Source organism: Centroberyx gerrardi, chromosome 17 (genome assembly GCF_048128805.1).
Source record: "Centroberyx gerrardi isolate f3 chromosome 17, fCenGer3.hap1.cur.20231027, whole genome shotgun sequence".
Taxonomy (NCBI): Eukaryota; Metazoa; Chordata; class Actinopteri; order Beryciformes; family Berycidae; genus Centroberyx; species Centroberyx gerrardi.
The window spans coordinates 6,901,559-6,925,005 of NC_136013.1; the positions used below are offsets into that span (position 1 = coordinate 6,901,559).

The 23,447-nt window shown below is 43.4% G+C and overlaps 1 protein-coding gene across 2 annotated transcripts in view; it reads right to left on the reverse strand.

Moving 5' to 3' along the window:
• syne1b (spectrin repeat containing, nuclear envelope 1b) overlaps positions 1-23,447 on the reverse strand; it is an 89,494-nt gene that overhangs the window by 20,649 nt on the left and 45,398 nt on the right. For both annotated transcript variants that reach the window (XM_078289338.1, XM_078289337.1), the window contains 43 exons: positions 22,968-23,233; positions 20,388-22,548; positions 19,716-20,053; positions 19,445-19,589; positions 19,082-19,300; positions 18,619-18,887; positions 18,182-18,347; positions 17,847-18,002; positions 17,287-17,439; positions 16,984-17,166; positions 16,674-16,811; positions 16,202-16,387; positions 15,760-15,882; positions 15,439-15,621; positions 14,905-15,048; positions 14,551-14,739; positions 14,088-14,228; positions 13,662-13,775; positions 13,059-13,220; positions 12,331-12,525; positions 11,522-11,698; positions 9,973-10,164; positions 9,227-9,358; positions 8,650-8,750; positions 8,387-8,540; positions 8,020-8,151; positions 7,747-7,902; positions 7,158-7,367; positions 6,873-6,974; positions 6,611-6,730; positions 5,868-6,068; positions 5,485-5,658; positions 4,804-4,935; positions 4,424-4,620; positions 4,039-4,171; positions 3,187-3,369; positions 2,852-3,001; positions 2,175-2,351; positions 1,696-1,851; positions 1,414-1,569; positions 1,042-1,212; positions 607-740; positions 121-325 (listed from right to left, as the gene is read on the reverse strand). In XM_078289338.1, the coding sequence (XP_078145464.1) occupies positions 121-325; positions 607-740; positions 1,042-1,212; positions 1,414-1,569; positions 1,696-1,851; positions 2,175-2,351; positions 2,852-3,001; positions 3,187-3,369; positions 4,039-4,171; positions 4,424-4,620; positions 4,804-4,935; positions 5,485-5,658; positions 5,868-6,068; positions 6,611-6,730; positions 6,873-6,974; positions 7,158-7,367; positions 7,747-7,902; positions 8,020-8,151; positions 8,387-8,540; positions 8,650-8,750; positions 9,227-9,358; positions 9,973-10,164; positions 11,522-11,698; positions 12,331-12,525; positions 13,059-13,220; positions 13,662-13,775; positions 14,088-14,228; positions 14,551-14,739; positions 14,905-15,048; positions 15,439-15,621; positions 15,760-15,882; positions 16,202-16,387; positions 16,674-16,811; positions 16,984-17,166; positions 17,287-17,439; positions 17,847-18,002; positions 18,182-18,347; positions 18,619-18,887; positions 19,082-19,300; positions 19,445-19,589; positions 19,716-20,053; positions 20,388-22,548; positions 22,968-23,233 (9,276 nt within the window). The remainder of the gene's footprint in view (positions 1-120; positions 326-606; positions 741-1,041; positions 1,213-1,413; positions 1,570-1,695; positions 1,852-2,174; positions 2,352-2,851; positions 3,002-3,186; positions 3,370-4,038; positions 4,172-4,423; positions 4,621-4,803; positions 4,936-5,484; positions 5,659-5,867; positions 6,069-6,610; positions 6,731-6,872; positions 6,975-7,157; positions 7,368-7,746; positions 7,903-8,019; positions 8,152-8,386; positions 8,541-8,649; positions 8,751-9,226; positions 9,359-9,972; positions 10,165-11,521; positions 11,699-12,330; positions 12,526-13,058; positions 13,221-13,661; positions 13,776-14,087; positions 14,229-14,550; positions 14,740-14,904; positions 15,049-15,438; positions 15,622-15,759; positions 15,883-16,201; positions 16,388-16,673; positions 16,812-16,983; positions 17,167-17,286; positions 17,440-17,846; positions 18,003-18,181; positions 18,348-18,618; positions 18,888-19,081; positions 19,301-19,444; positions 19,590-19,715; positions 20,054-20,387; positions 22,549-22,967; positions 23,234-23,447) is intronic.

Consider the following 23,447-nt stretch of genomic DNA (forward strand, 5'->3'; position numbering starts at 1 on the left):
AGGACCGGGTGTCTCAAAACTTTCATTATGTATTATAAGAACATAGAATACATTATACCACAATACTTGGTTGATTGCATGGAAATGAGTCAACAGTGACACTGCTCTAGCCCAACTCACACTGCATTCTTGGATCCAGTCGGACACTTCCTCGTCAGCGATGTCCTTGCTGCAGGCGGTCTTCAGAAGCTGGTCTGCCTTTTCCTCCTGCAGCTGGACGCTGGTGCAGCTCTGTTCATGAAGCTCCTTGTAGCGCTGCCACAGCTGCAGCAGGGCTTTGCTGCTTCTCAGACGCTCCACAATCTCCTCCAGTAAGCCAGTCCACCTGAGTGCAAATATGACATGGATATGAAAATGAATGTAAGGGATTTGTAAGTTTTTATTAGAAAAGCTGCTATATCACATTGTGATGCACTTGTTTTGTTGTCCTCTTGAAATACTTTATTTCAGTTGACTTGAAGAGCTAAAAGATCAGGACTGTATATGAAGTAAAAATAGCATTTTACTCCATGTAGAGTCTTTGAATACATGTGAATTTGAATAAACAGAATTGAATAAATAAAATTAAAAAGTGGAGTAAGATCTTAAAAGCTGGCATTAGGTCACCTTGCATTGACGTCCTTTAGGGCGTTGTTGAGGGAGTCTGACACTGAAGGGTGGCACTCCTTTAGCAGCTGGTGGGTCACGGCACCAAACTTCCTCAGACTGCTCTCCTGTTTCTCCAGTTCTTCTTGCAAATTCTTCACAAGTGACAAACACACAATAAAGAGCTTGATTAACTAGCCACAAGATATAGGAGGCCAAACATGGACCAGGGACAAATATAGAAACATTCCCCTAACAAAAAGGAAAATGAGAAGTTTGTTGGAATGAGAGTCAGAAACACTTTCTTCTTCAAGTACAATTAATTCATATCGACTTGTCTTGGTGACACTGGCGCAGACACAACTGGCAACTACAGCCAGTTGACAAGATAGGAGGTCCTGTTATTCTTGTACCATGAATCATAAATGCCTCATACACAGCTTCATCCTAACATACCTGCAGACTCTGCACCTGCAGCTGGACCGCCTCCAGGGAGCCGGTGAGGAGGCGGAAACGAGACACAGAGTACCTCCCCTCCATCAGGTACCCATTGATCTCTTCTGAGGCCCGCTTGTATAAACTCCACTGGTCCAGCACTGACCTCAGGCTGATCTTCAGTTGCCCTATCTGTGGAAACAAATTTCATAAAAGTTAAGACACAGTAACACTCAGGAAATAGACCAGACCAGCAGAGTACAGACCATAGCAGAGTACAGCAGAAAAGAAGAGAAGAGAACATATTAGAATATAATAGAACAGAACTTGTCTTTGGTCTAACCTTAGTACCACGGTAAAAACATCAAGTGAAAAGAGGACAGAGGAGCTTACCAAGTGGTCCAGGTTAGCCCAGGTGTGATTGACACCCTGGAGCGTCTCCATGACGATAGCACAGGCCTCGTCGGTCTTGTTCTGGACGAGGGCGCAGCCCTGCTCCTCCACCCTCTCTAAATCTCTCTCTTTCTCCTTCACCATCTCCTCCATTTCCTAAAAAGTTCACAGTTGCCAGCAGATCATTATTTCACACGTAATAAAAACAAGTATGGCAATAACAGCATGTTGGTGAATAACATGTTTTGATGAATCAGTGATGACAAAGTGAGAGAGTCCTGCCTGGCAGTCCTTGAGAGCGTTCTGTACTGAAGTCAAGTCCTCTATCCTGTGTTTCCTCTTTAGTCTTTCTTCTTGATTTGCCATCCAAGACTTCAGGGCCTGGACACTGCTCTCATACTCCAGCCACATCTCCAACAGGCTCTCCAGGAACTGGATCTGGATGTGTGTCACGCAAAAAACACTGTTTAGATTCTCTTAAGGAGCACTTCTTCTTATGTATGTGTAATAGGTAATATTAAATGCTGAAATGGCAAAAAAATATATATATATTTATATAAACAGCAAGGAAACTGCACAGGTTCAAAATGCCAAACATTGATCCACAATTAGGACATGGTTTAATCATTTAAATAAGTAAAATATATACTCTTAACCCTGATAGCCAAAGAGCACCAGCTATTTTTGCACTCCTACATGATGCTGGTGGCCATGCTTTGTGCTTTGGATTTCAGTAACAGTGTCAGCAGTTGTGGCCTCACCCTCTCAGTGATTCGGCCTTGTAGTATCTGCCAACGCCGGTTCATGGCACCCAGCCTCTCTGCAAAGTCTGTCTTATCGCTGCGCTTGCTCTCCACATCCTGACCACTGATCTGCAGCACTGACTGGTTGACAAAGTCCACAGTCAACTGCTTACAGCTTATATCTACTCTGAAGCCCTAAAGGGAAGAAACAAAGAGTAGATTACAAGACAATTACAATCATAGTCATAGATTTATAATCAGAATTATAGATTACATTAGAATTCTAACTAGATTTGTAAGGGTACATAATGGAAAAGAAATACTAAATGCAATCCGGAAATTATTTAGCCATCTAAATAAATTGGATAAGTTGGATATATACACATACAGTATGTTCCTGAGAATAACTCAGTACACTATAGGTCTATTTTACTTCAATGTTTACAAACTCTGAAAATATAAACAAACTTTTCACAGCCTCAAAATACATGTAATTCATGTAATATTCATGTATAACTGTCATATACTGTCCTTTTATCAAAAGCTCAGACAATTAACTTTGTAAACAGAGTAAAAAATAATGTTGTCAAACCCAAAAAACATGCATGTAAACAAAGCAGTGGAAAAAACAGTGGTTAAGAGATTCTGTACTATTACAGCCTGAGGCTTTAACATGTAATTGGAAAGTCCACTACCTTGTACTTTTGCAAGTAGTCCTGGATGACCGTTGACCCCACTGCACTCTTGAGGTTTTCCTCATCCTCCTCAATGATATTCTCCATCAGTGACATCCAGTTAAACAGCTCAGAGATGGCATGACGGGAGGCCAGCTTCTCCATTTGGATCTGACAAATAATTAAACCCATTAGACCGGCATATTGAACATCCAGGAAGGAAAACCGCACATGCTGCGAGTTAGAAGGCAACCTTTCGTGAATAACTTCTGTATAAGAGTCAAGCGGGAGAAAGGTGTAATCCTATTTGCCCTGGGGCAGCTAAGCCTGTTTAGTCCCGCTGCATGTGGCAGTACCTGATGCAGCTTCTCCTGGACTACTGGGATGCGTGTGAGCAGCTCAGTCCACTGAGCGTCAATGCGTGCCAGATCAGACCGCAGCACCGCCGTGTCCACTTTCTTCAGCCGCAGCAGCTGGTTGCCCTCGGTTACTACTGAGCTCTTCAGACTGGACTTGCCTTCCACTTCCTTGGAAAACTCCTGAGACAGAGAATGACAGAAATCATGAACTGGCATGGAATCAAAAGTATACTTATGATAGTGCTTAGACTACTTTTACTACCACTACTACTACTGCATATCATAGGATTATTACTACTACACCTATGACAACTACTACTATTAGCACTATTGCTCCTATCACTAATAATAATAAATTATCCTAATAGCTGTTATTATACAGTAAAGTAATACTGCTTTTATATAGTGTGCAACCAAGACAGTGAATATAGTGTGTATATATAAAACTGACATAGAGAGAAGTTATGACACACAACCTGAGCTGGACTCACAGCATGTGCATAGTATGGGCCACTGACCCATTACAAGACCCATATACCTAATTTATATCCATTTTCATATTGATGGACACAATATATTGTGGGTGGTTGCAGTGGGCTTGTGACTTGTTGCATGGCTTGTTGCAGGTTCAAATACCCAGACCAGCAGGTGGGGAAAGTGAATGGGTAACATTCTCAACTTCCCCAACGATAACTGCTACTAAGTGGCCAACGCTGGAAGACTGTGCTGGTACTGGGCATCTTCCAGGTGTAAATGTGTTTAACTGTATGAATGTGTAGCAGGGCATTGCTGGAAAAGAGCATGACTCCCTGTATGAATAAAGCTTAAAAAATGTGGGTGTGGCCTCACAAGGAAGGCAGAGAGATGGTCTCTGACAGTCTCCAGCTCCTGGGGAACCAACACTGCCTGGGTGTTCCAAAACTCCAGACGCTCCAGGGCGGACTGCAGCCATTCCTGAAGCTCTACAGACTCCCTCTGATACCTGGAAGAAAACCGCAGTTTAAACACAGCTGTAAAGAAAGAATGTCATGTAATGATACTGAATTCCAAAATCACAATTTTTTGGTGCAGGTATCATGAAGATCACATGCTGAAGACTCTTTTTTTATCCTTTTTTGTGAACCAAATTTCCCCACGGTGACAATATAAAAAATGTATAACATACATAAATAGGGAAATATCGTCTGTGGCACTTGGCATATAAAAGCAATTCTGATTCTGATGTGTTTCTGACCTGGTCCAGTGTTTGAGGATGGCGTCCAGGCGCTGTAGTTCCTTGTTGACCTTGGTGGTGTTGCTGAGCCAGTGCTCCCCCAGCAGAGTGAGCTGATTCTCCAGCCCGGGACAGCACACTGACAGCAGCAGACGCTTGCCCTCATCCAGGACCTGGTATAGCCTGTGCTGGTGCTCTGTCAGTCTCCCCTTCAGGCCCTACACAGAGAATAGAAGTGGAGCGGTGGAAACCTAAAGGTTAGAAAAGTGGGCTTGTAACCGGAGGGGCGCCGGCTGAGAAAGTCTGGGTGAGGGAAGAGAGTGAGTAGCTCCAATTGCCGTTCCTACTTTAAAAACTGTATCATATCATATAATAAACAATGTATTGCTGTCAATCTGTACCTGATACAATGAGATCCTGTCGGCGAGCTTCTCCTCCGTCTCCTCCACCAGGCCGACAGCGGGGATACTACCCTCCACTATCTCCAGTTGTCGGTACAAACTCTGGTAATCCTGCACCAGGCGGCACCAAGTCTGAAAAAACAGAAAAGACACAGAACATTTGGGATTAAATAACATACAAGCCAATGTAAGCTTGACAAGAATCATTTAGCTTTGATGAATAACAATAAAAATGTAGTATACGTATATATGAATGTAAAAACATTTCCCTCATTGGGATTAAATCTGATCAGGATGATTTTGCATGTGATTTCCAGGGTTTCTACATATTTTTGCTGATGAAATCCCATGACTATTTAATGACAAATAAAGATATTTTCATGACTAATATTTGTCAAAATTCAAATGTTCCAATTTTTTCTTGAATAGCTCAGTTGGATGTATTGTTTTGTTTTCATTTGAGACTTGTAAATAGGAAAAGAATTACTTCACATTTTTTAACCCTTTTCCGTGGCATTTCCAAAACATTTTGGACCTGCATATTTTTTCACATCTTCTCCAGGCTTGAAAAATATGTATTTCAAAAACTATGGCATCTTCAGATTTTCTAGGGCTGTAGGAGCCTGCTATTTCAAAAAAGAACGATGTTTAACATGTTTAATATTGTCTTCCCTCTCTCACCTCCAGGATGCACTCCAGCTCGACACCTTTACTGTGTGCCTCCTTGAGGACGCCCTGAGCCTGGGCCAAGGTCTCCTCCAGGGCCTGGCTCTCTTTGGGAAGCACCAGGCCGCTGATTTTCCTGTAGAACGTCTCTGTTAGAATCATATGGGACTCCAGCCCCTGGAAGAACTCCTGGAAAACATAATCACATCAAACACACTTGAGTCATTTTATTTCCGTACAGATAAAACAGAAGGCCCAGGGATAAAAACAGTTAAAGGCAGAGCACAGTGTATGCTTCAATGTATGTTTAATAGGCTCAGTATTTGTAGTAATGTGTCAATCATTCATGCTCTTTACTTTCAGTCAGTCTGTCTTTCACCAAACCAAATTCACCAAACCTTATGTTTGTCCAGGAGATTCTGGACTTCCTCCACGGAGCTGGCGACGATCCTTTGGTCGGCAGCCATCTTGTCCTGAGCTGTGTCCACCAGGTCCTGCAGGTCCTGCAGGGCGCGCTCATACTGTTCCTTCAGAGCCATGTTCTGGTTCAGCCCACTGTGCCGGGAACCCACCGTCATCACCAGCTCCTCATAGGCATCCTGAAATACACACAGAGAACATCAGGGTTTTTTTTGGCTATAATGATTCCATCATTCTTATGTTTGATACTATGTGATACTGAGTGGGACTTGCCACAGAGTTGCCAATATAGTATTTTCAAGATATTGGAGCAATGATACCAAAATATTGTGATTCTTAATATTTGCAAGAAAAAAATTAAATTGTTCAGTATATGCAGAGTCCTAACAGCAAGCACTGTCTTGACTACCTATACCATATATTGCACCATGCAGTATATGAAAAATATCAACATACTACATGAGAATTTCAACATAGTACATTCAACATAGTACATATAATGATTCCGCAACAGTGACCTAACATCATGGGTCGTTTTTCAAGTTGCCAATTTTCTAGTTTAGGGTTTTCCAGAGTCAAATCCAGAAAACCTGAAAATCAGCTGATATTTTCACTACACCATTTTAAATTCAATATAATGAAACAGCATACAGATCAGCTTTTACTAAATGGTTTTCAGACAGAGCAACCTTCAATGAGAACTGTCAGTCACATACAGTACCTGGAGTTTCAGCAACTTGTTTGTTGACATCTGATCCACTTGCAGCGCTGCTCCCCTGGTTTTGAGCTCTGTGATCCTGTGTTCAAAGTCTTTCAGACTGTCTTCTGAATTGGCAATGCCCTGACAGAAATGACAATGCTAGTCAATGTCCAAATCATATTTTTATTCTCATTTATAAGCAGAAGTTGTGTGTGTGTGTGTGTGTGTGTGTGTGTGTGTGTGTGTATGTGCTCATGTATGTGCCCAAGCATGTATTGATTACCTCCAGCTGTTTTGAGGCTGGCTTATCCATGGCTCCAGCTAACGTCTGTAGAATCTGGCACTTGGTCTCAATTAAAGCAGTTTGAAGAAGGTGCAACTCCGTCTGTATTAATCAATAGAAGATTTATTTTCATGCATGAGAACCACACTACTACATAAACATATGGGTATACAATCAAACAAAATTTTGTTTGATTAAGGCCGTTCGAGACAGAAAACTTGGAAGGTCCTTTGACCAAAATGTTGACCACACAATAGAAGATGCAGGGATGATGAGGAAGCGAACCTGGTAGGCTGTGAGTTCATGCATCCTGGTTCTCATGTGCTCACAGCGTTGCCCCAGAGCAGAACCCAGGGCTCCTAATCTCTTTTTCAGGCAGTCAAGGTTGTCCTCCAGCAGCGCCCGGTCCTCATGCCTCAGCCCTGTGGGCCCGGAGAGCAGAGCCTTGCTGTGCTTCACCTCCTCGGTCATGTGCCTCACGTCGTTCTCCAAGGTCTGCAGAGAAGAGAGGAGTCAATTCAGCCACAAACAGGCACATTGTAAAAGTCAGTTACAAAATTATATGACCATGAATATGAGTATGTAGATATACTGTAACTTTGATTTTGAGTGTCACAGTTTTCAAATCCTATCAAGGAACTTTTTTTTTATTTACTGTTTTATCCCATATACATTTTCTACATTTTCAACTTTAAAAAGTCCACAAACAAACTTCAAACTTTAAACAAAACACTGTCAGATGAAACCGTATAATTCCTAGGTTACGGGTATTGGCAGGCTTATATTGTTTGTTCTTTCAAATCATTCTGCAAGATTCAGTTAAGCTACACGTCCAAAAATAATGGCATTGTCCAGAGATGAAGCCCGACTGTACCTCCTGCTTGTGTAGCTGGGTCTCTGCGTTTTCGGACAGCAGCACTGAGCCAGAGAAGAGGTTGTTCTCCACACCATCCAGCCAGGTGGAGGTGGATGACACAGCTGTGTATAGCTGCTGCTCCATCGGCATCACCCGTTTCTCACCACCACCAGGCTACATACACAAAGGAGAGTCACACATTCCCATTAACACAACAAGGGCAAACTAAATGCTTAATGTTGCAATATAATGTTTTAAAATGTAGAAATATTATTATAGAAATAGTATAACCTGAATAGTCACATCCTCCATTGTCTGTCTGAAGCTATCATACAGAGTCTTCAGAGAGGATTTGTCATGGGCCTGGGTCTCTCCTTTAAACAGTGGCCCAGCTGTGGTCACTCGAGAAGTTCTGGAATAAACCTGTAGCAAGTGCAGTGAGTCAAAGCCATGCATCACATATATCTCAGAAAATAATAATAATAATGATAATAATGCAATGATCTTTACTAAAATTTACGAAACAAGAAGACCAGAATAACAACAGTCCTTAGCTTTGAAAAGTAATATTAACAACAGCAACAATATCACCAACAACATACTACTACTACTACTACTACTACTACTACTATTACTACTATTAATACAGGGTTTGTACCGGCTGCTTGTGGTCCTGCTCCAGGGTTTTCTGTAGGAGCTGCAGTTTGGTTTTGAGCTCTAATCTCAAGCTCTCCCATCTCTGCCTCATCTGTTCCCGTGAAGCCTGAGCTTCCCTCTCAACCAAAGCCGCTGGTGAGAATGGCTCTGTTGTACTGCATGACGAAAGAAAAAGATGGAACATGACTTACATACATAGACTTAGAATTTTACTTTTGCTAATAGGTTACTAATAGGTTGTAACAACTAGTAGGTTGTAAATACCTGGCACTGCTCGGTGAGGCCTGCTGGATGAGGATCTCCTCTCCTCTGCTGGCAACAGACTGAAGCAGCTTTTTCTGCTCTGCTAGCTGCTCCTCCAGCTCCTGACAACAAACATACAACACAGCAACATCTGCTTAGATTCAAGCATTTCATGGAATAGTTTCCATCACAGCTTTTGAATTACTGCAATGGAATGATAAGTTGTTGAAATGTAGTTAAAGTAGAGATTTCACTTTCCACTGCAAGCCTGCTGCACAACAACAAATGCTTACTGTGCTATAGCTTCCTTGTTGGTGAAGAATAATTTAGGATTCAAATTTTGTTTATTTTTTTCTTATCTGCCAGAGGGTAAAGGGGATAATGTAACAACAATGGTTTGAGGAAGGATATTTGTAATCAGTTCTTTTTTTTTATATTACATTAAAAAAGAGAAAGGCTGCAGTAACTGCATTGGCTGTTGCAAAGGCTGTTGCAGTAGTAGGACAGATACATGAAAAGGGTCTCGGATAGCTACCACTGTCCAATGCATTGCAAAGACTGAGTAGTGAAACAAGGGCAGAAGTATGTGAAAATGTACCCTCTGTCTCTGCAGACTGTCCTGGTGCTGCTGGGAGCGTGTGGTGCGGGCCTGGGCCAGCCAGTCCTGCACACTGGGACTCTGAGAAAGACTGGAGTCTGATTCGCTGTCCTCCTGCTCCTGCAGAGAACCCTGGGGCGGGACAGGACAGCAATATTATACAACAAGCATTCTTTTAGAAGCACTCTTCAGCCAGGGACCATGACTATGAAAAGCACTGATTAAACTTAGATTCACAACAGCAAGTGAGACATTTAATTGATAACAGTCCACATCAAATTATTCATTTTAATGACCACACGCTTAGTGAAACCATGGAGTCAAATCTAAGTTGATGATTAGTTGGTTGTGTCCCCTGTTTACCCAAAATATTATTTCTTCATTGGGAGTAAAGAATGGATAAAGCAAACAGGTGCCGCACAGGAGCTTCATGACAGACACTGCATATTCTCTCAGCTGGTCTGTCATCTATTGCTATGCTAGAATGGCCTGTAGAGAGATAGCAAATGGACTAGACACTAGGTATACATATGCCATTTGGGGGATGCTTTTATCTGAAGCACTTCACAGTGCCACAACTGCATACATTATAAGTAGGTGTGGCCCAGTGGGAATTGAACCACTAACTTTGTGGCAGTGTTAGGGATGTTCTTCATTTAGCTGTTGCAGGATAGTAAAAATCTCTGCATGCTGCATCACATACACATTCACATTCACATGACTGCATCTCAACATCTCAACCTCACCTGGATGTTAATCTGCTTGTCCTGCAGCATCCTCTGCAGCTCCAGCAGACTGCCCTTCAACGTGCAGAGCTTCCTGGCTAGCTGCTCAGCTTCCTCCCTCGTCTCCGTCCGGCCCTCCAGCAGCAGGCTCTCGCTGTGCATGGACAGCTCCGACAGGGCTTGCACCTTCTCTTCGATCTCCAGCAGCATGTTCTGCAGTAGCAGGAGGAGAGAGGCCAGCTCAAACATGGTGTCCCGGTGCCTACAACAGCCTTCTACAGAGCAGACCCTCCAGACAGTGGCATTCAACCAGGGGGCCAGGGTCTGGCTGAACCCCCTACACCAGCAGCTTTCCCTGGGCACAGGAGAGGGAGAGCTCTCCCTCTGACTTCATCTTTGGCCCACCTCTCCGGCCTCGCCTCCTGTGCAACATATTACCACTAATCCTTCACGCCCCATGCTCTGCAGCATACATGCTCTCACTCAAATTCAAAAGCAATTCCCCTGCGCAATAGATCATGGTGTCTTCTTGGTGAAAGTCAAGTCCAGTCAAAGATGCCCATCAGTGGTGTCTGAATAAACAAGTCTTTTATTTAGCAATAGCGTAGCCAATACTCGCTTCAACAGGTTTTTCTAAGGAGGAGAGTAACCCGCCCCGCCGTCTAGGATTCCCCTACTTGGATATTCTAGTAGGACGGCCCAGCTTTGTCACCAACACCAATCCCCGCACCGGGATCGTCTGAAAGCCACAACCCCTGAGCACTCGGGTCTATGCTGCTAACAGGCCTCTGTCACACAGAGACATCTGCATAATCTGCTTAAGACTAGTGCTACAGCCGCTTAGGAGCCCAGCCATCTGAATGCCCCCTCTAACTCTGCTAATGCTGTTGTTTACCCACTAACAGGTTCCTGCCCCCCTGGGATGATCCATATGTGATAAGGGAAAAATATTTAAATACAATAGGGGTTTAAATGACGCAATGCTAAATAAACATTAGTGCAGCAACCAGAGACTGAGGGCTGAGCAGCTAGATAATAATAATAATAATAATAACTTTATTTATATAGCACCTTTCAAAAACAAAGTTACAAAGTGCTTTACAATAAAAACAGATAATAAAAGTAGATAAGATCCAAAAATTAAGATATAAACAAGATAAATTAATTTAAAAAGTTACAACAAATACCATCAGTTAAGAAAAAACCATAAGATAAAAGTGAGTCTTAAGAAGAGATTTAAAAGAGGATACTGAGTTTGCCTGCCTGAGATCCCCAGGCAGGGAGTTCCACAGCTGAGGGGCCCGAACAGCAAAGGCCCGGTCACCTTTAGTGACAAGTCGAGATTTTGGAACCATTAGTAGCCCTGCCGGAGGATCTCAAGCAGCGATCAGGCTCATAGGGAGATAACAGTACTCTACAGTCGCTCGTGTCATTCCTGACAATTTGCTATGACACATATATTTTTAAGTAACTTGATACCACCTTAAACTAGTTTGCGGTTGTATTGTAAAGTAATAATTCATATTTGTTGATTCCATTGCTGTGAATGGACAGCAGAGGGAGCACTTACCTGACATTCGGTAAGCTGGTCATCCATATCTGTCTCCTCCAGAAGTTTAGGTTCTAGGATGGAGCTGACGGTGCTGTGCATAGCGGCCAACCATTGGTCCAATGCATCTGCCTGGGTGTAATAGAGCTGTATGGCCTGTTCCTGACGCTGACCCTCCAGACGATCGCTAACACGCTCCTGGGGCAGGGCACATCACATTTCACTTATCTCATGAATTTCTCAATTTAGTATCAATAAAGTACTACTAACTTTTCACAAAAAGTTGGTCTTTTCATGTGTCTAAGCCATTAAACCCAAATTAATGCTTGACTTAGGCATCCATTTGTTAGTTTGTCACAAACACAGGAAATACTGAGCACAGACAAGAGGGGTTGGGAAGAAGCTTAATGGCTTAATGTTTTAAATCATGAGAAAGTTGACATTCATAATATATATAAAAAAATATTAACTGTTCATGAATAATGGAGGAAAAGGGAGGGAATCCAACTGACAAGAGGAGAGGTTCAATTGCAGATGAGTCAAATTTCAGAAGCTAGAATGGAGTCTGCACACTGTAAGGCTCCTGTTGCTGCAGTCAATTTATTAGTGCCAAGTGAAGTGATGTTTTGAGCAACAACTGCTCTTCATCAGACTGCAGTTGCTGAAAATGTAACATGCTTGGTGGAATAAAATGATGACAAAAGGAGTCTTACAGTGTCCAGACTTTGCTTCATCCTTGTTTATGGTTTACCACTCATTCGAGCATCTGCCTAGAAAGCGGTCTGGGATGTGTATGCAACTATTTTGCTTAATTAGATTTCACAAACTACCTCCAATAGCTGCTGTTTCCCTGAGGCCTTCATGTGGATGGTGGCCATCCTCTCAGCTAGAACAGCGAGGGAAGACTGCATGGCCAGCTGGTCAGCCATGTCCGAGTCCACAGCATCAGAGGCCAGTTCCTCTGTGAAACTTGTCTGCAGCCTGTCTATCTCTTCCTGGGCGCTCTGAATCTCTTGCATCACATCCTATGGGGAACGGTGTTACAGTATTGTATTAGTAGTATTGGATGTATTTACTAACTTTATTTGCGGCAACATAGCGTTGGTCACATGACAGTAGTTCTTTATGTATGTGTTTATTATATGTTGTAGCCCAATGCCCATTTTCGGTATTGAAGATTGGATAGGCAGATATCTGAAAGTAATTACCCTAATTCAACTCAACTCCATAAACTAAATAGGACCAAAAGGGCAATGATGAAGTGTGGAGACAAAGGGAAACAAAGGATGTTAAACATTGTGAGATTTATGAATGCAGAGCAGTGCCATGAGTGGCCCCAAATATGTCTCCCACAGAACTGCGTAATTTGAAAAAAATGTTAAGCTTTTTATGTATGACATTTTGAAAAAAAAGAAAATGCCTCACAGTGCCATGAGTGCTTACATTTTTAACATGTGTGACAACAATCAATCAAAACTCCTAACCGTAGCAGTGTTAGTGTCAAGCTCTTCTACCCATCAAGCCATTTAAGACCTTTTATGTGAAGTACATGTCTCACCTCGTGGGTCTTGATGTGGCTATCTGGGCTCTTATCTCCCTCCAGAGGCTCACTGAGCTTGGACTCCAAAGCCTCCATCTTAGAGGAGATAGACTGGAGGGAGCCCTGGTAACGCTGTTGCTTCTCCAGAGCTTCATACAGAGATCTCTGCTTCTCACTGATCTGTAGGAAGATGGATGGGACATAACAGTGTGTAAAGAGGTAAGATGAACAACATGCTGATGAACTTGGCTTACATTGCTTTTATCCTTTACTGTTTTATTTTTTCTCCTTTAAAGCGCATAAACTCCCGTAAAGCTATATAATAAAAATTATGATATTATTATTATTTTAAGTTTCTTCCTTGTTGTTCAAATGTAGCTGTAGTGTAGCTGAATTCATCCTTTTTGTTCAGTCCACTATTAAAGCACCAGTAGAACTTAAGATGCTAGGTTGCAGGTTCTTCTTCATGAGATATGATTCACAGAGCATGTGGAGAAGTGCATAATGTAAGGTAGATTGTGGTGCGTTCTTGTGTTTCAATGAAAACTTGATTGTATCCCATGACAAAGGTCACTGAGAATCAATAAACCACAAAGCTCAAGTGTTGTAGTATACACATACCACGTTCTTTAATGTCTCCCATGAGCGCTGCAGGTCATCTAAGTTGGCCACAGACTCAAATGTTGGGTCATATAATTCTTGGATGGGAGCTCTTGTGAGTGTTCCTCGCACAATCTAAAAGAAGCCACAAACACAAGTAGCAGTTAAGACAAGGAAGTAAACGCAGTGCATGGCCACACGAACTTGGTGCAGAGGTGCAATATGATTGGTCAGTAGTCATGGATTATTAATGCCTGATATGATGGAGACAGAGAAGACTGGTTCGAAAGAGAGGGTATGACATGCAACAAAGATTCAAACCCATAATGCTACAAGTACAAGGTATGCATAATATCCTGCTGAGCCACCAGGGCAACCCACCATGATGACAGTTTGAGAAGAAAAACAGCAATTTCCCAGTGAGAGAAAGAGAGAACAGGCGGATACCTTGTTAATAGAGGCTTCAGTGTGAGTGATGGGAGAAGGGGAGCGACAGACAGGAGGAGAAGAGACCTCACTGTTAGTGCCCTCCTCCCCAGACTCCTCAGTGACAGGAGACAGGAGGGTGTGACAGCGACCAGCAGTCATCTGACCCGCCACACAGAAACCATTCACAGAAGAGCGGACATGCAAAGCAGATTCAGAATAGGAAAAATCAAAACATATTCGAAGGGTATTTTCAATTAAAGTGTCGCAATACACCTCACAAAGACACTGAGTATTATAAATAAAGCAAGCAAAGAGGTTTAAGTAATAACAATTCAAAAGTTTTGAAATCAAAACTTAAGCAAAGCCCAGAAACACCCAAATGAGTCAATTATTGTATTAATTAAGCAATGCCATAACCAATATGAACACCAATAGCTTTATCAATACATATACATTCTGTGGTGATAGTTTGCTCTCTTACCATGATGGCTTGCGCTGAGGATTTCTTGGATTTCTCCCCATCCATCTCTTCTAGCTCCTCAGGCAGTCCCTCCACATCACTCACTGTAAGCAGCATGGTGGCGTGTTTGGCTTTCACTGCCAGCATCTTGCATTTTGAGTTCAGCGAGGCGATCTGCTCCTGGTAACCTTTGATCTTTTGGGCTAGCTCCTATTCAAAAACAGCACAATTCCAAAATGATTTTGTGCAGTAATTTATTCCTCAAATAGAGGTTGTCCCTCATTTCACTTATACAGTACAACTGGGATAGGCTCCAGCCCCATGTGACCCTGAAAAGGAATAAGCGGGTAAAGTGAATGAATGAATGCACTGTACTTCATGGTGAAGGATCTGGGCCTGCAGCTCCTGGATGTTGCTGGTCGGGATGGGACGGTCCTGGATGACACGATGGGCTTCCTCTATTAGCCCCTGCAGGTCTCTCACTTCTTGTTCATACTGCTCGTACTGCACCACTGCCTCCTGGGAGACAACAAGAACAATGTATTGCTACTGTTAGATGAACACCTCATATCTCAAAAATGTCAAGGAAGTAAGAAAAATACATTTGGGAAAATACGCAGAGGACCATGTAATCCCTCAAATCAAGTAAAAACATGAAAATAACCAAAGTTGGAGTCGCAAGGTTTTCACCTGGAACTTATTATTTATTTTTCATGGCATCAAAGTAAATCTTAATGGTTTCTTGTTGTGATTTGACTTATTTGGCTGCATCTTGACTCAAGGTACTCAGGTAGACGTGCTTCCCTACTGACACTAACATATTGTATTCACACATTGAGTCAGAACACAAGACTGACAATAACATGACATGTTGTTATTGTTCTGCATCAACAGTACCCTCTACTGTACCTGTAGGATGTTGCACTGCTGGATGGCTATGTGCTGCAACTGACTGGCTTCCTGCTGCATACGCAGAGCCGTGCGACAGATGGCAAGGTTGGGCATCACCTCCTCTGGGACCTGCAGAGCACTCTGACACAACTGCACTGCCTGCACCTGCTGCTTGAAGCTCTCCATATCTGCCAGCAGACGCTGCAAAAACAGAGGGAAAGTTTACATTGTTTGTTTTTAACAAGCTAGAATGTGCAAAGTAAGCATCCGTGGTGCTTCATAATAGATTGTAAGCTATTATCACGGGTGCGTTTCAGTGTTTCAGTGTTGTGTGGTTACCTGTCTCTGAGCCAGCTGTTCTTTGAGGCTCTGGCGTGCCAACTCTGGTGAGGTCAGTGTGGCTTGGACCTGCTCCAGAGCAACGTGTAGGGCCTTTACTTCATACTCCAGGGCTTCCATACTCTGAGGACATATCATCCATGGGTCAATTATATATTTATCATTTATTTATCTGCTCATATATACTGTATCAATGGGGACACGTTTACTAAAACATAACTAACACTGAAAAAGGTGGACTCAAAGGTGCTACTAGAAGTGCTCAGCATATGGGAATCATCCCTGAAAGCTTGTGTACAAGGCACAAGCTACAAATTAGACTTTAGCAATCCTCCAGGGAAATTGTGTTGGACAAGTGTATTAAAAACAGGGCATGCAGGTAATACATTAATATTACAAATAATTGTGTGGAGATAAGGGATCAATAACCGTATCTCTGTACCTTATCTGCGTCCTGCAGGCTCTGCAGCCGTGTCTTGATGCTTTGCTGAAGCTCCTCGGTGTGTCGGCTGAGTTCGCACACCTGCTGGCTCATAGCCTCGACCTGCAGCACCTCAGACAGAAGCTCCACTTTCTCCCCCATGGACTCCAGGTCGCCATGGAGCTCCCGAGACTCACGCAGGACGGCCTGAGCACAGGATAACAAGGCAGTGAATGAAGGGGGTGTGTGGTAAGGTTTCTTGGTGGGTAGAGAGACTGTCCTGTAACCATAAGGTCACAGGTTCAATCCCTGCAACAGCCAATGTGCCAGTTTCTGCTAGGTTTGAATCCGGCTCATACTGTACTGTCATCCATCTATTTACATGTTCCCTTCCAAAACTAACACAGAGGAGGGTACACTACCCACTATCCTTTGTTTAAAAAAAAAAATCAAAGCACCCAATCTAGGGTGTATGTCTGGATCTCCAACTCACCTGGTACATCCTTATCTGCTCCTGCAGATGAACAGAGGAGTTCCAGATGATGTTCGCCCTCACAAGGCTTTTGGCTTTCTCCGACCACCTCACAATGAAGTCCAGCATCTCATTATACTCATCTAAATAGCAGACAGCCTGAGGAGCCAAGATAAAAGAGGGCCCATATGGTACCATGGCACAACACAACAGAATAAAGCATGCTCACCTTAATATGTAACACAATTTTACGCATGATGTAGCATAAAATAACATTTGCATGAGCACAATGACTGTACTATGTATAGAAAACCTAAGAAAAACTACTAACCTTTTTGAGCCAGTTGTTCCTACAGTCTGCTAGCCGAGTTGTGTGGTGATGCATTTCTGATAGCTTGCCGATGGAGTCGCTCAGCTGTTTGGCCAATAGGGGGTTTCTGCGACCAAACTCCTGTACAGCAGCATCCAACTCTGAGAGAGTGCGACCACAGCTGTCCAAGTCCTCAGCCATGCTCTGAGAAAGGAAATAGAATATGTAATACACAACATTTAATGCCCCTGACAGTAAAGCATTTACAATTATTTCTTATATTATTATTATATTAAGACATGGCTTCAACTTCAGCTAACCCACCTTGACTTCTTCTTTGGCATGATCAACATCAGGGGATTTTTCTTTGAATTTAGCGGAGATGGCTTTGAGTTTCTCAGACATGTCATGGATTCTCGAGCTGAAGTCCTCCTTTATGTCTCTGGTTTTCTGAATTTCTCTCTCTTTGGAAAGAACCTGGAACATATAAGAAATATAAACAAATGCCATACACCTACACGTGTTTTAATTACAGTTGAAATAACATTTATCAACATATAAAATATCGCTGCAGTCGGGTGAAAACTTCAATTTTGGAGATTTTTATGTTTTCACTTCAGTTGACAGATTGTATGTTCCTCTATGGGTTGAGAAATTTCTCTGACCTCTTTTGCTTATGAAACCCTTTAAATACCCATTGGATAACATCAAAAATGTCATCAAGCTAAAAACAAGACTGTTTTTCTTAGTTCCTGAAAATTGACATTTTGGAGATACAAGGTTTTCACCCAACAGCGATTACATGACATTTAGTAGACACTTTTATATCAGCTGCCTCAGGTCTTATTAGGTCTTATTAACATTCAAAACTATTCTGATGATACCTGGTCCTCAATAGCACCCAATGCGAGCGAGACCTCGGCCAGCTGCATGGAGATTTCAGAGGGTAGAATAGTGTAGAGGTCCAGGTACTTGCTCTGCTGCTGCTCGGCTAATTTATCCACATTCTGACGATAAGTGATCACATCGCCATGTACAACCTGTACACAAGAAATTAAGGACCCATGTAACCATTCTATCAAGGAATCCATATCATTTGAAACACCAGTTATTCAGATAGGAATGTTTCTAATTTATCATATGCATTGTATGTTCAAGTAGTACATATTCAAAAAGTTTATATTACTCTCTTTACATGCCAGCTCCTGCTCCAGCTTACCTCAAGCTCCTGCAGTAGAGAATCAATGTCTGGCGTGGGGTTGAGAAGAAGCTCCCTGGTCTCCTGGATCCAGGCTTTTACAACACTCAGGTCCTTCTCCACTTCCTCTCTGTCCCTCAGTTCCTGCCCTGCCTGAGCCCGCTTGGTCCTGGACTGTGTCAGGAGGCTGGAGGCAAACAAACCAATTCTTAGCCATATTCTGTATCACAAAATATACTTTATTGATTTCTAAATTGCACAGAATGTTTTTTAATATCATGTATCATATCATATCATCTATCATGTCATATCATTTAAGTATATTTAATCATGCAGTTGAATTATAAAACACTTCTTATGTACAATAACACCCTTGCTAGGGCATTGTCTTGATTGACTGTCTTGACAGATGATCTTATTTACAGCAACAGACTTGCAAGTGTATCTTCAGTTAGTACCTGTCCAGATGGTCTTGTACAGATCTGATCTCCTTCAGGCTGGGCAGCTCATCCTGTTCATTGGTTGGTGAAGGCACTTCCACATCGTGCAGTAGGCTGAGGGCGTACTGGCGCAGCAGCGTAAGGGAGGAGAGCTCTCTCTCCAGATCTTGGCTCAGCAAGTCATGCTGGTCCAACAGAGACTGCAGGGTGGCTTTGGAGGCCTTCTCCACTGCACTGTCGGGGAAACGACTCTGCAGCTCATCAGAGACTGCCCTCAGCTTCACCATCTATACAAAACGACACTTATGAACACTGTGCAATATAATGAATTTCACTGAGGCAGAAGTCAGAGGTAGGGCTACTTGAAGGAGATACAAAACATACAATTATCTGCAACGTTAACTAGTTCAAATGCTAGTGTAAAGCTATATTTATTATTAAAGCTACTTTCTACTTATTTAGTTTATTCTAGTCTGTGTACCTTCTCTCTGAAAGTTCTCCATTCCTGTGCCGTGTCCTCTAGCACCCTCTCCTGTCCCCGCGCCACGCTGCGTAGGCGTGTCCAGCGCTGCCACACGGTGGTCATGGAGCGGCTGATGGTAGCCTTGCTGGCATCGCTCCCCACCAGCTCCAGCTGAGCAGCTTGCTCCTCTAAACCACTCAGCTTCTCTTGGAAACCATTCACCAGTGACACAAGGGACTGGAAAAAAACAAAAAAAACAGGATCATAGCATTCATAGATATGATTTTCTGGTAATTTCTCCACTGTGTAAGATGTTTACGAGCAAATTAATACTGTCAACCATTTTACCACCTATTTTCATCTGTATGGAAAATGACTGACCCTATGACTCCGTAGCTTCTCTTCGGCCTCCTGGCTTGTGGCTGCCTTTGCAGTAGAAAACTCGGTAAGCTTCTTTTCAGCCTCATTCATCAGCTCAATGACAGTCTGTCTTGCCTCCTGGTACGACTTCCACTGGGCCACACAGCTGAGGACGACAGTATACATTAGTGGAAAGAATGTCATAATTAACAGCAACAAGGAATTGTAGGACAAAATGATTATATCCCCCTTACATAACACCTACACCGTCACTCTCTTTCTTCCCCATTACCTGTGAAGGACATCCTGGTGACACTGGAGCTGGTCTCGGACCTCCACGCCTCTCTGCTGTGCGGACTCCACGCTCACCTTGAGCTGCTCTTTGGCTGTGGGGTTCACCAGGTTCTCCAGCTGCGGTGGCAGGGCCTCCAGCTCCTCCAGGTGGGTGAGGAACTCCTGCTCTGTGGCCATGATGTCCTCCTGCTGCCGGAGACACTCCTCGTAGTTCTCCACGTCCACACCCAGGCTAGCTTGCTGCAGGAAGGACACGGCATCCTCCAGCCATTCGCAGGCTGATTGCATCCTGAAGTGGTACTTCTGGCACAACACCAACGCTTGTTCCAGTGTAATCTTGATACAACCGCAAAAGAGAAAAAAACATGAGAAATTGTTGTTCTGATATGTCTAAGTATAAAAAGATTGCAGATTCTGGAATGATTAGTAGTTGTGTATATATAAACTGCCTTTAGTTAGAGAGTGCGAAGTTTGTTTTGAAATCTTGATGCACCCTGAATGCAACAGCATGCATTTGAGCGCATTATTCTGATGCTTCATAGCAAATGACAAATGAGATATTTAGTCATTAAGGAGACTATAATGAATAACATTACTGATCAAACATTTCACCATAATGAAATGTGTTATTTCCATATTTTACAGTATAGTCAATGTAAGATAATCTCACCTGTTTGGAGCTCAGTGCTTTCTGAACATCGGCCTGCAGCTTTGCCATTTCTTCTAGGCTTGTGTCCACGTGGGCTGGGACAAGCTCATTGGCACTGATATACTTTTGTTTCTCCCTGCTACTAAGAGCAGCCACAATTCTCAGTCTGGACTGCACCTCCTCCTGCATGATCTGCTGCTTCCTGATCTCCTCCTGCACCTTCTCCACCCTCACGTCCACGATCACAGCACAGCCCAGCTCATCCCTGACGTGTTGCAGCCAGTCCAGGGTCCTCTTCATCTCTGTCTCAAAGTCTTTACTTTGGACGAACCTGTTCTCACACTCTTCAATCAGCTCTCCCACTGCAGCCTGCAAGGACCGCAGCTCGTCTTGCCACAGGACCACTTGATCCTTGGAGGCATCGTGGGATGTCTGTTCCACACGAGGGGCCAGAGTGTCCATCTGCTCCATTAGCCTGGACAAGTGAGAGTTGGCGCTCTGGAGACTCCCCGCCAGAGCATGGTAGTTCTTCAACCTCTCCTCAGCTGACTGGGTCTCTGCGTTAACCTTTACCAACTGCTCTTTAGTGGCCTTCAACTCAGAGTCAACCTGCATAGCCATTGCCTTGTGGTCCTCAAATGACTCCAACGTGTCATCTAGATGCTCTACTTTCTGTTCAACCAACCTCTTTAGGCCGTTGTACAGGCTCACAAGCTGGGTCATCTCCTCTGGGCGCCATGGTTGACCGGTGCTACGGAAACCCTCTTTCTTCTGGTTCAGTTCACTCACAGCTAGACCCAGGTTGCTGAGATCTACCTGAATTGCTTTGTAATCACTCTGCAAACTGACAACCTCTTCTGTTTGTAGGCCAACAGGCTGTGTCCCTAGATTATTGAACTGTTCCTCAAGCTCTTTCAGTGCTCTGTGAGTGACGTCTATGAAAGAGGTGTACTCCTTCCTCGCAAAAATGGCCTGCTGAATTTTTTCCTGCTTTTCTTTGGCTAGCGCTAATATGCTATTATATTGCTGGGGGAGGGTATTGAGTTTTTCATCCAAGTAGCAGTGGTCTACTTCATTCAGAGTGGGCAGTATCTCCTGGCCAGCTCTCTGCACAATGAGGAGGAGGTTCTCATATTCAATTGCCTGCTCGACTATCAGTTGATACTTCAATAGCTGCGCTTCCAATTCTGCATCTCCATTCATTAGATTGATTTCAGGAAAGGTGATTATATCAGCTTGTTTTAACCACTGGCATGTTTTTTCCAGATCAGTCTTGAAATACTTTCTAGACACAAGTACTTTTTCAAGCTCCTGTAGTCTCTGGCCACATCTGTGTAGAGTTTTGTCAAAGATGTTCTGCAACTCCTGCAACTTTGTGAGTATCTCATTCTTTTCATCCTCACTGGCATCCCTCATCAGGTCCCTCCCTTGAGACCACAAGGAGGTGAGCTCGCTCTGATAGGCCTTCAGACTGCTTTGGATGTTCCTACATGTTCGAACCTGCTTGGCCAGGTCATCAGGCAACAAAGCAATGTACTCCTCTGCCTGGGCCTTCTTCTCATTCTGCTGGACCCAGGAAATGGACTGGCCCACAGCCATCAGGAACTGTGTCCTCTCTGTGAAAGCCTTGCTGAGGTGTTTCCTTCGCTGCACCACCTTCACACTGAGAGATTCCACCTCAGATTGGGTGTCTGCAATCAGATGCTGCAGACGCTGCCGTTCATTGAGGCCAAGGTGGGCCAGCACCCTGTCAGCATCGGCCATTGCCTGGGCCAGCAGGAGCTGTTTGGCCTCCAGCTCACTGCAGATGCTCAGGTGATCAAACAGGAAGCTCTGAGCCAGCTCTGGAGGAGGACTCATTTTCATTGCCTCAGACAGGGCAGGCTGCTGTTCCTCTGCCCAATCCCGAGCCTCCCTCAGACGGGCCTCTACTTGGCCCATGTCCTCCAGGGTCACCATTGAGTCCTGGATCTTCCTCTCAATTAGGTTTTGCATCTGAGACCAGCGCTGCTCAAAGTGACTGATTTGCTCTTTTACCAGTTCCTTGTCATCCAAGTTCAAATGTTGGATGACTTTTTGTCTCTGGTCCTTTAGGTCCTCCAGAGTTCCTTTTTGGTCTTCCAGAGCTACTGCAAGTTTCCGTAATGCCTCCAAATGCTCAGAGGAACTTTCAGCATCGGTTCTGTGGCACCAACAAAATCAATTAAACAATTAATTATACAAATATTGTACTGAAGATATGCAAGCTTACCAACAGAAGTTATATACTTTGGTCTATAGAACTATGGGAGTTCAATAGGGGTTCTGTAGTTAAGTTCAACTGCTGAAAATAATGTTTAATCAGTTGCCATGGTATTCAAAATTATGTTCTTGAGCTCTGACGTACTTGATGGCAACCGCTATTGCTGAACTAGTGGTATTACACAGATCCGATTTTCCCTGCACAGAAGTCCTCACACAGTTTCCCCACACAGTTTTTTCACAGCAAAATTTGTAGCAATGAGAACGAAAACAGCAAAAGTCTTGTCATGAGAATGATGGCAATGAGGATATAAAAGTATCTGATTTGTGATTTAATGTATGCTTTATTTACAACCCCACCTGGCCAGATTGTCCCACTCCTTGGACACCTGTTCAAACAGGGCCTCCATTGCAGTGATACAGTCGTGGTATTCCTTAGCCCTCTGCAGATCCTCCTCTCTCTGGCTCTGCAGCTTGTTGGCCTGGTGACAGAGCTCCAGCCAGGTATGGCTCAAACGGCCTAGCTCTGCGTGCTCTGGAGAGTCCTGGCCCCCCGTCAATCTGCTCACACTCTCTGTCATCTTAGTCATGATACTCTGTTTTGACTGCAGTTGCTGGCTGAATTCCTGTTGGACATGCAATGGGTTGTATTGGATGGTAAACAATGAGTATGCTAACATGCACACATTGTACAGATCTCTCTAATCTCTACACAACCCAAATATATTAGTCAGAAAGTTGTATTAGATAAACAATATGGGCAAGAAAATCATGTTTAGACTTAAAGTTCAAGTACAAAGCTGCATATATAGGCTGTATACAAAGATGCATTTTTATATG